The sequence below is a fragment of the Sesamum indicum genome, linkage group LG3, assembly GCF_000512975.1.
Source record: "Sesamum indicum cultivar Zhongzhi No. 13 linkage group LG3, S_indicum_v1.0, whole genome shotgun sequence".
Lineage (NCBI taxonomy): Eukaryota > Viridiplantae > Streptophyta > Magnoliopsida > Lamiales > Pedaliaceae > Sesamum > Sesamum indicum.
Window position 1 is genome coordinate 1,344,831 of NC_026147.1, and position 11,556 is coordinate 1,356,386.

General features: G+C 34.5%; 2 protein-coding genes across 2 annotated transcripts; both read right to left on the reverse strand.

The window, feature by feature from the left end:
* On the reverse strand, nt 637-7,208 carry LOC105156962 (DUF21 domain-containing protein At4g14240). Its single transcript, XM_011073234.2, has 13 exons — nt 6,806-7,208; nt 5,089-5,165; nt 4,815-4,898; nt 4,612-4,725; nt 3,324-3,407; nt 3,103-3,174; nt 2,527-2,594; nt 2,212-2,299; nt 2,062-2,135; nt 1,611-1,974; nt 1,466-1,512; nt 1,306-1,387; nt 637-1,058 (listed from the first exon to the last, which is right to left on the reverse strand). The coding sequence occupies exons 1-13, from the start codon at nt 7,050-7,052 to the stop codon at nt 948-950; spliced, it is 1,512 nt and encodes a 503-aa protein (XP_011071536.1). The 5' UTR covers nt 7,053-7,208; the 3' UTR covers nt 637-947.
* On the reverse strand, nt 10,409-11,556 carry LOC105157068 (adenylate isopentenyltransferase 5, chloroplastic-like). Its single transcript, XM_011073362.1, has one exon. It carries the CDS (start codon nt 11,390-11,392, stop codon nt 10,409-10,411), a length of 984 nt encoding a protein of 327 aa, XP_011071664.1. The 5' UTR covers nt 11,393-11,556.

Sequence of the window (11,556 nt, forward strand, 5' to 3'; positions counted from 1 at the left end):
AAACCCGACTCTTTTTGGATTTTATTTTTATAAAATAGCAATGGGGTTGAAGAACCTAAGTTTGAACTCAAAACATCTCATTCATTGAAAAGAGATAATGTGAACTTGACCAAATAATTAACGGCCTTCTCTAGAATTAGATACATAACAATTATACTTTACGATTCATGGAATAAAACATTAATGGGGGTTATGAGGCTATGAGGACTCTGGTTTGATCACACCCAACACGACATTCACTAGACATGCTATATTGTCACTCTCTTTAGACAATCAGATTTGTGAGTAAAAAGCAACTCATCATGTAAGTTACTTGAATTTAGCCGAAACAGACTGTTGGCATTGTCATCGATCAGAAGGTGCAAACTAAACTCTAACCAAATCACATTGAGCCACTCAGCATTTCTAGCTTTAGGCTCGTTGGACGCAAGAATTGCCTCAAAACCAAATGGGTCTGGAAATTCGACTATGGACTTGTACATGCACTTAAATTCTTTGATCTAAACTGATATGGGAACTGACTCCTAATGTGGGATGGGGGTCTCACACGACGTATGTAAATCTTGGTTGAATTTCATGATTCAATCACCAATCAATTTGATCCCCATGAACATTAAGATTGAGCAACAAACAACATAAAGATGTAAACCGGAGCTCAATTATTTATCGTTTCACATGTAGTTCAGATACTCCCAGAAAATAATACTTCAAAGTATATATGATGGTTTCAGCAGTCGTGAGTAAGATATATACAAGTACTATGCTAGAACTAATGAATCGAAGCAGTATTGCACTCGGCAAACCCCAATTCTATATATATTGCAAAATTTTGAGTGAACATATGAAGAATAACACTATTGCACAGGTTAAGGGTCTTCGCTCCTTCAGGAAGACTAGGTCGTTACCTTGCCTCTCTGGGGGTTTGGCACAAAACTTTTTAAGTATTTTTATCTCTTGTTTCCCGGAAGAGACTCACCGATGTTGCTCTGTAATCTTGCTGAGGTCGAGTCGTCGTCACCTGGTTTTCTCGGTGGCTGTCCTTGCTTGTTTTGGCCTCCCTGAGTGGGATTTAAGAAAAAATGATGAAAGAATTTAGCGTTCATAAACTTTACAGGTAAAACTTTGGGATATCAAAGTGCAGGGGTACAATCAAGATCATAAAGAACAACAGCATAGTTTTCACTCATCTAATCAAATGAAGATATTCGAAAAGAAAGCTATAACCATCAGTAAAAAGATCCGTTTACGTAATAGACTTCATATCCAATAATAATTTATGCAGGTTAGCTTGAACAGTTTACTTACAGCTCCTTTCTGGCCCGTCAACCTCCTAACTGATGGGGCACGTGCAACTGATGAAGCAGCTGCAGCTGCAGCCACACGTATCCTGCAGCATGAAAGAATGTAAAGAGATTTTCATCTTTGACACCGCTACATACAACCAAAGCCTCAAAGTTTCAAGTACCTTTTGTGTACATCAACAAATTCATCCGTCTCATCAACAATTTCCTCCTACATCAACCAATTATGAATAAAAGGACCCAGTGTGAATTACCTGCTGAATGAAAAGCAACACAAAGAATAGGAGAGCTAATTTAATGGTAATTTACCTGCAAAAGTTCTTCAAATACATCTTCCAAGGTGATAATGCCAATCACTTCACCATCTTCTGAGTCATCTGAAGAAGGGGTAGGTCCGTTCGTGACCACATCACTGTAAATCAGGTTAGGTTTGGAGGGTGGCCTTGGAACCCTCTCTATGTCAATGGCGATGCTTTCTGGCTTCTCTTCTTTCTTTGATAGCAGTGGAGTACTTAAGTCTGAATTCCCATTTGTAACTTCATTCTCTTCAGACTTCTCTATAATAGATGGAGGTATTCTGTTTTGCCCTTTTGGCTTCACCACAGCTGCCATATGACTGCTACCTTTCTGAAACTCATTGAGGATGTCATATAGGGGCATATCTGCAGGAACACTGGGAAGCAACAGTGTAAATTAATTTTTTTCATCTTTGATTGTTGAATCTACAATGTATAATCATGCAAAGAATACAATGCCATACCGTGGAATTCTCCGAATGGAAACAGCACTAACTGGGGTCTCTGTTTCTGCTCTCACTGTTAGGAGACTCTTTACCTAGTAGTAACAACGTATCTTAGAGTTATGTGTTTATGGTGAGGAAGACGAAAATACTCTGTTTCAAGAATATTACCAGTAGAAGTCCAATAATGTTCTTTGGGTTCCCAGAATAGACAGGAACTCGACTATGACCACGGGCCAGAATCTTACCCATTGCTTCCCTGCGATGAGGCAAATATTGTGTATAATCTCTCTCTTAAATCACAACTTATTAACTCAAGTGTAGCATAAAGTTCCCAAAGCCTAGCAGATAGGGAAATATAAAGCATTTGACAAATTCTTTTCCTCCTAATACTTGCAAGCCAGCAGACCGGACCAAAAGATTGGAGACAACATCTCTATTAAAACACAGCAGAAAAATCTTTTCTGCCAGGCAATCAATTCTTACCAGTCTAGCTTTGAGTTCACATCCAGTGAAAATGTTGACTCAATAGGGGTCATGGCCTCCTCAGCAGTCTGGTCACAATTGCAGAAAATTTAGTGATAGAAGTGGAAAAGTAGAACGATACTGTTAGAACACTACACCATTACTGTCACTATCTAGGAGTTGTTGTGATCGACTTCAAAATACTTCTATAACCTTACAACATTAAGATTATCAAGATCTCTAGCTGTGCTGATTCACAATTGACAAGTACGAAACTAGCAACAAAATGCTAGGTGAGCTGGCAGGTAGATGAATGAGGCCATAGTAATTGCCACTTGATGAAATTAAAAATCAATCAGAGATTATCTAGCAGGCTAATATAGATTCCAATACTTAAGTCACAGTTATTGAACAGTTCGCAGAGAGCTTTCACTACTTTTAAGCCAAATGAACCTGGAAGTTAGGAGGTAAAAAAGGTGCAATTCTGAGCTTCCGACTTTGTAAATCAAGGAGGAACTAAAATATTCTTTTTCCAATTTCCCGAAAAAGAAGAAATATCAAATTTAAAATGTTCAACCTGCTAACTTCATAACATACCTTTTCCGTCAAATCAAGCGCTCCGCTAATAATTGTTGTTTCATCATGTGTGAGTTCACCGCCTTTGCCAGCCTGAAAAAGATGACAGCTTAATAGGCTGTTTCAGCAAATAGAAAGGATCATAGTATTGTCAACTAATTTAGACGTTCTGAGGAGGAGCCCATCAAAAAAGAAAACAGAAGACAATTTGTTACATTACAGAAAGCTTGGAAGAATTATACCTCCTGGCTGTGAATAGAAACAAGAGCCTTCAGCTGAGCTCGTCTAAACAGCGCCTCATTATGTCCCAGAACACAATCTAAAATCTGAATTCCCAAAATAAGTATAATAAATTAAGACAACTCAAAATTTCAAACAAGTTGACCTTCCAGGAGGCAGAAAATATTGTCCATGAAAAGGTAGATCTACTAAAACTTCAAAATTTTGAAGACATTCGGCAAATTATTTGCACAAGCATGCTTTTTGGTTGTAGGAAAACTCATCACCTTGGGACTGCATTGAACAAGTAATTCTAAAACTTAAACATCCAACAAAAAGGAGATGTCTTAAGTAACCTGAAATACTGAAAAGTTACTACTTGATCTAGACTTGGGAAATGAAAGGACTGTAGAGTAAATTAGAATCTTTATGGGCATAAATTGATGATTTGAATAGCTTGATGAGAAACACTACTAGAACACATAGATAATTGTAAAGTATCATTATTTTCACAACTGATCTGATTTGCAATGAAGTTGTCCAAGTCTTTGCTGCTTCCCATTTCATTCCAACCCTAGACACCAGCTGTTTTTTGACCCTGCTCTTCTTAATTACTTAAGACTTCCATGCTCTCTTCCCTTGAAGTGAAATGAAGGAATTCAATAATGGAATGAATTTGAGACCACAATTTTTCAAAGAAATTCTGAATCCTTCACAACTCGTTTAAGAGTCAGGAACCTATTAATTTTTCTTATCAGGGTATTTCATATTTACAGTTAGTTTTACAGGGGAGGGGTTACTTGTTAGTTTGAGGCATGGAATCACCTGCATCCTATTGTGTCAACCAAAACCAACAAAGTGTTATCTCATATTTATAAGGGTCAGAAATGAGATCTTTCTCCACCTAGATATACCAACTACTTGTATCCTAATTATACACTCTACGAAGATGGCACCATTTTGCAAATATTACATTCAACATAGCAAATTCATCTCAAACTAAGGTGTCTAGCCAACATATTCAACCAGCACTGGAAACATGCCTGATACTAGAGGATCTTAATATCATGTTCCCTCGAGCTTGTCTCCCAAGCTAAATTCCATCACGTATAAATTAATTCAGATACATACATATACTATATACACACATCCATGAGCAACATTATCATTCAGTCTGTACCAGATCGTGTTCTTAAATGTACTTATGCTCAAACATGGACTCTATACAGCTTTCAGGATAACTGCAAAACTGTAGCCAACTAAATTCATAGGAAATTGTAAAAACTTTTGGCATTGGTGTTGACATATTACCTTGCCAATTGGGTAAGCAATTGGATAGCAAATGATCATCAGAATACGAACAAGCCATACAAAATTAGCACCCACCGCAAGTCCATATCTGGTGCATATTGCTTGAGGGATAACCTTATAACAGATATCATAGGAGAACGAATCACTAGAATGAAAAAGAACACAGATAACAAAAAAGAGTAAGAGTTAAGTCAAATGTCTACCTCTCCAAATGCTAAAACAAAAGTGACTGATAGTATAATGGCAACATATTGATTGAAAAGTTTATCGAGGTATATTGGAAGGGCCTGCAAGATGCAATATAAAAGTAGAACTTTAGCATACATGTTCAATAAAATATGAAATGTAAAATTCTTGGCTGAATATCCAAAAGAATATATGAACCAAAATACAAGGCTCAGCAACTCTGCTGCCTTTGCGCTTCTGTTGCAAATTAGAAATGCATTTTCCAAATAAAGTTTATAACAAAGCAGTTACCTCCATTGCAGCGGCATTACACAAAAGCAATGTCACAAGAAGCTGGTGCTGCTTCTGAACCACTGGAAGTATTGCAGCTGAAAACAATGAACTTACTATCACTATCAAATTGTCGGACAAAATAGGAAGAGAAAGCACCAGTTCAAAAGAGAAAAGTTTTAGCTCCTCACAAAACACTCTATCTTATGACAGGGACTCAAAACTAACCTCAATTTTTAACCCCACAAAATTCATGCCCTTGCTCAAAAGGGACCGACATGAGCTCAGATAATTATGGTATGACTATAATATAAGCTATTCATCATGCTCCTAAACTAGGAACAATTACAGCAACAACGACGACGTCAATAGCATAGCGGGGAACAACAGTTGACGACTTTGAAAGTCCAGTATCTACTCCTGATTAAAAATATCCATCTATACCTTCTTACCATCGCAAACCTAAACTGTTTGCGCTAGAACCAATAATAGCAATAAGAACAAGAATAACAATTATCACAGCCATTGCAATATGGAAAAATGATGCATTTTATATCTTTTTGGAATTCTAGCCATAACTTCCAATTGAAAAATTCATACATCAGACTCTAAAATATACCAAAGACTCTACGCAAGAATGTGCCTTGTATCATTATATTCAATGCATCAATCATATATGCTCCTTGAATCGAAAAGGATACTGCTAGGTCCAAATATAATGAATTTTACTTCTCAATTTCATGCAATTATTTTTATTTTTCTTGAACTTGGAGAAAGCTGTTAATTTTATTTTAAATTAAATGCAGTTTCCTTTTTCATATAGAAGTGGGTCGACTAGGTATTGCGCACATAGCAAATAAAGGAACACTAACTAAAGAAGAACCAGATGGACTGTATCTTATTAAATATTAATAAGATTTCAATTTATCTAATTATCAGGAACCTTAAATCTAATCCAAGCCGCTGAGCATCAAGTGCCAAAACACAAACACAACCAGCTACTTTCACAAACACAACCAGGAAGAATGGAAATTCAAGATCATACCCATATAGCAGATGAATGTAGATCAATGTAATTTTTAAGTAAAATTATACCAAAACCGCCTCGTACTCAATCATATATCCCCTTATTTCAGATCATCAAGATAAGAACTTCAATCTAATACACTTACCGTACTAGCAATCCGATCTACTTACTGTACTAATGAGAGCAGACACAGTAATATCAATAACACTGATCCAATCAGAAGTATAAATAACGAGAAGCAACAATCCAAGATCAAATATCCAGTTTTTACTTCTAATTGGAGAAGTCTAATTATCAACGAAACTCATATCTTACAACGCCACCTCATATTAAACACAAGAGACGAACAAAATTCACATATTTCCAAACCAATTCAATCTGAACCACTAAACTACAAATCTACAACATTTATGCATAAAAATAAAGGACAATTCCACATCATTCCTGATAATTAAGCTGCAATCCTAACCCAAACCACATCTCGCACGCCCTGAAATAGTACAATTCCATTTTCTTTTTGTCTTTATCAAAAAAAGAAAACAAATCAAACTGCATCCCATAATCATCAGAAATTCAAAATCTAGCCACAGACATCTCAGTACCAATCACCACAAAAAGGAAAAAAATCAAATCACCCATATCACAGTATCATAAGTTCAACCAGAAGAATAACAAAGATTGAACTCTCAGTTGATAAGAAAGCGAACCGACCAGCCTGCTTCTTCTCAGTCGGAGTGCCGCTCCGCTGTAGGATCTCAAGGTCCACGAGGCCCAAAGACATGAGACCCAATGTCAGCCCCGACATAATCCCCGCAAACAGAACCAACACGCACGACACACCCGCGTACACGAACCACCACACCGTACCGAACTCTATCTCCGCTCCCAACACTCCGCCGCCCCCGCCGCTATTCCTTACCGCCATCGTCACCAACGCCGCCGCATTTACAAGGTGCATGATTTTCCTTCCAACAATCCTCCCTAGATTTCCGCCTCCCTTTCAGACTTTCCTCTTTGAGTATTGTCCTGGAAGTGTGTGAGCTCTGCGTCCTTATGCGTGTGTGTTTGAGAGAGAGAGAAAAACGAAGAGAGAGAGAGAGACGACGACGACGACGTGTATGATATAATTCTTATTGGTCTTTTTTTTAATTTAATTTTATTTCTGAAATTTGGTTTTAATTTCTTGTTTTTTTCAAAATAAAGAAGCAAGAAAAGAAAAAGGATATGTTCCAGAGTTTTCTCAATTTAAATTAATATTACAGATAATAAAAATAAATAAATAATTAAGTGGGTCCAATGCCAATGTTTTGAGTAATTCAAAATTATTTTTAATAGAATAATTATACCGTACTTTCATAAAATTTAATGTAATTACATATAAATTTCTATATAATTTAAAAAATTATATTTAATACCACTCACGTTTGTTTTCGTTTAATAAATAAATCACTTCTTTAGTTAATATTAACTGAAATTGCTCATATTAATAAAAAATCAAATAAAAATCAATATTTTATCTGATAGACTTATGCCGTCGTTGGCTACCGCAACTACTTACGCACAAAGCGTTTTGAACAAGGAAGACGAACTCTTTATACTGAGGTCTCACGCACAACGGCTTCTTATTAATTACATAACGTTTTTCGCGTTAGTGATTACCCATTTATTGTAAAATGAGTCTTATTATAAGAACTGCGCCTGTAAATTGTTTAAAAAAAGTATAAATATTTACTAGAGTTAACGAACGTCTAACAAACACTCCCTATAATGAAAGGTCAAAAGTGAATTTTTATTAAATAATTATTAATTTAGAGAGATATTTATAATTTTTTAAATAATAAAAAAATATTTATAATTATGATGAATTTTTAAAAAATTCGTTCTAATTTTACTTGAAATAAAAAAGAAAGAAAGAAAAATTGGAGCATGTGATAAGTCAAGAATCAAACAGTCAAAAGATTCTCCATATCTTATTCTTCTCGGGATCCGAGGATGTATCAACACTTATCTACACCACACACAAACATCATATTCCTATTTATATCTTTTAATCGTTCCACGGCACGTTATTTTTCTGTGCATCTAATAAATAATATTTTATATTTTAAATATATTATAAATAAAAGTTATAAATTAATACATTATATTAAAAAAAATTAATTTACTAATTTTGAATAAATTAGTTATTTTATTAATTGAAGGGCATTCTTGACTTCACAAAAAATTAGTATGGCGGTGTCATTAACCGTCAATTATGAGCATGTTGCCCATTTTTTTTTTATATTAGTATAGATATATATATATTTATGTGTGTGTATAAAATATGAGTATCTGTGAGCATCTCATGTATATTTGTTAATTTATTTTTACATATTTATTAACATGATACAAATTTAATGTTTATTTCGAGTTTCGTTTAAAATGTATAGGAGAAATAATATTTTCAATCTAGTAAGTTGGGGCCTATATAATTTAATTAATTATAAGATTCTCATTTTTTTTATCTCATAATTTTAAAAAAATAATAGTTTTGATTCAATGGTATTTTTTTCATTAAATTTTTAATAGAAATTTTGCATTTGAACGTTAAGTGCCGAGTCTGAAAAATCAATGCTCTCATGAATTTTTTCGCTAAATATATAGTAGAAATGTGTCATGGAACAAAAATTACTATAATTTAAAATTATGGGATCAAAAGTAAAAATCTTATACCCGATAAGATAAAAAATCTAAAAGCTTTAATTACAAGACGAAAAATGGTATTTTTTCAAATATATATATAATCATTTTTTCCTGGTCTTTTTTTAGAGTAAATTATAGTTGCTTTCCCTGAATTTTGATATAATTATTAATACCTCATCGTTATTCCAAAAATTACAAACATCCCTCTTTAAATAAAAAATAATTGTATGGCCTCTAAACAGTAAGGTGAATATTACTAGTATATCCTTGCTGAATTTTTTTTAAAAAAAAATATTTAAAAGAATATAAAAGAAAAAAGTTGGGTCATAAAGATAAACAACTCACAGGGAAAGTTAGTTCAAAAAAGTATTTTAAATATTTTTAAAACATATATAAAATTATGATTCATAATTTAAAAGGACATTGTGGTTAGTTTATCATAAAAATTGAATGTAAACCTAATGAAGGCTAACGAAATAGACTTGTTATTAGACGGATGTAAAAAATTAAGAGATATATATATGATTTTTCAATAAATAAAAGGGTATTATTATCAGAGTGAGTTACATTTTACTATCCAAACTATGTTCGCTTTTATGTTTGCTATTAAAACTTTTTTATTATCAACTTACCATTTTAACTTTGTGAAATTTGCACTTTATCGTGTTACATATATTTAGTTCAAAGAATTTCATTTTTTTAGCAATTTTGTATTTTAAGTTTAATCAAGGGGGTAAGTATTACAATTGTTAGTTTAGGGGGTTAATATTACATGACGAATAATTCACTGGGATAAAATATATTTTACCCTATATTTTATGCACAATATTTTTATTTAGAATTTTTAATATAAACTAACTAAATAATTATTTTATACATATAACTCTTTTATAGATGTGTATTTTTAGATACAGTAAATTCATTAAAAAAAATATAAAATATATAAATAATACATTTTTTTTACATACTTGTTAGATATATGAATAGATATTTTATATTTTAAATTCTGTATTATATGTAAAAGTTCTTGCAAATTATTAATAATTGACATAGGTAGTTTAAATGGCAATAGTTGGTAATTAGTAAGTGGGTGGACTAGGGTTTAAATCAATTTTATAAAAAATATTTGAAAGTTTATTCATTTGTTGCCATATCACCTTGCCATCTCACAAAAAATGCCCAATATTATTATCAAGTCATTTCTTGTGACACATAGGATTAAAAAACTTTAAAATATATCCAATATTGATGTCATGTCATGTTTTCGGACAAAATTTGAAATTTCAGACAAATTTATTGAGAAGTATCTTAAGTTAGATCCGGGCGCATGTGTCATTGCACGCAATCGTTATGGAATTTTAATAGAAATAAATGTACCGGCATTCATTAATAACTTAAACATACATGTATTTTCCAAATATGTACTAATGATATCTCGAACATACAATATGAAACGGAGATTACAAACATAATTATTATTATTTCAAATGAAATGACGCGGGTTTTTGGAGAGATGATCGCGAAGAATCTCACTAGTCCTTGGTGAGCTTTGGGATTCGACTCTCGTGACATCACATTCCTCTGTTTCACATGGGATTCACTAACATATACATCGTAAATGAAGAGTAGTAATCATTCCAAACTGAGAGTTTTGAAACCCCGAAGCTCACCAAGAATCTTAGCTACTGCAGTGGCATTGGATGGAGTACCGACAGTCGGTTTCGGATCTATGTTTTCTTTGCAAATGAAACGAGCCACAATGTTTGTACTAGGGTCCAGCACCAATCTCTCCCATGCTTCATCAGCATCTCCACCACGTCGAAGGAATACCTCTGTGGCGTTCAACCGATGGATCTGCCACCCCAATTCCTCCCTCATCCTCAAAATTTTTTCAACTTGACGGCAAGCTAATTTGCAAGTGTTCATCTTTATTTCATCAATAGCTGCCTTAAGAAGCTTAGCCCTAGTCTCACCATCGACAAGACCCTCGCTCCTGAAGAACTCATCCATCTCGGGGACCCCAATGGCACGCCTAATCCCATAATCATAGTCACGAATTTTTGGGTCAAAAAATGCCTTACCCTCCTCCACCAACCCACTATCCACCATCTGATCAACCCTTTTCGACACGTGCGAATGCAAGACCGGGATCGCCACGTCCATCCAGAGAAAACAACACTCGTACTTGGAGGAAAACTCAGTGTCGTCATTGACAAGTGCTAGTACGAAGGAATTGGACCCTCCAGCAATGATTGGCAACCGATTCTTTTGTACGATGGCATCAGCAGCCAGCAATGCATGATGCACAAAATCATGTACAGTGAAATCCACCTCGGGATCAATGATTCCGAGCAAATGGTGTGGCACACCGCGGCATTCCTCATTGCTCACCTTATTGGTTACTATGTCAAGGCCCTTGTAGACCTGAATTTTGTCCGAGTTGATGACCTCTGCCCCGAAACGGGTGGCCAGGTCTATCGCCAGGCGCGATTTGCCTGTGCCAGTGGCACCCAATACCACCACCACCTTATCCTTCCCTTGGTGCTTGTTCATCATGCCCCGACCTGAAAAGTTCGTCATGCTGGATTGTGCTGGCTTCCAGGCAGAGATCGACATTCTAATTGGTAATTATTTTTACTTTTTTTAACACCTGTCAATTTCATCACACAAATAAAAAAAGAGAAAGGCCACTTGTTAGTATTCTCTCAAACAAAACAACAAACAAAACATGTACCAGATACAATCTAATATTTTAGAATATCTATCTATCATAGAGAGAC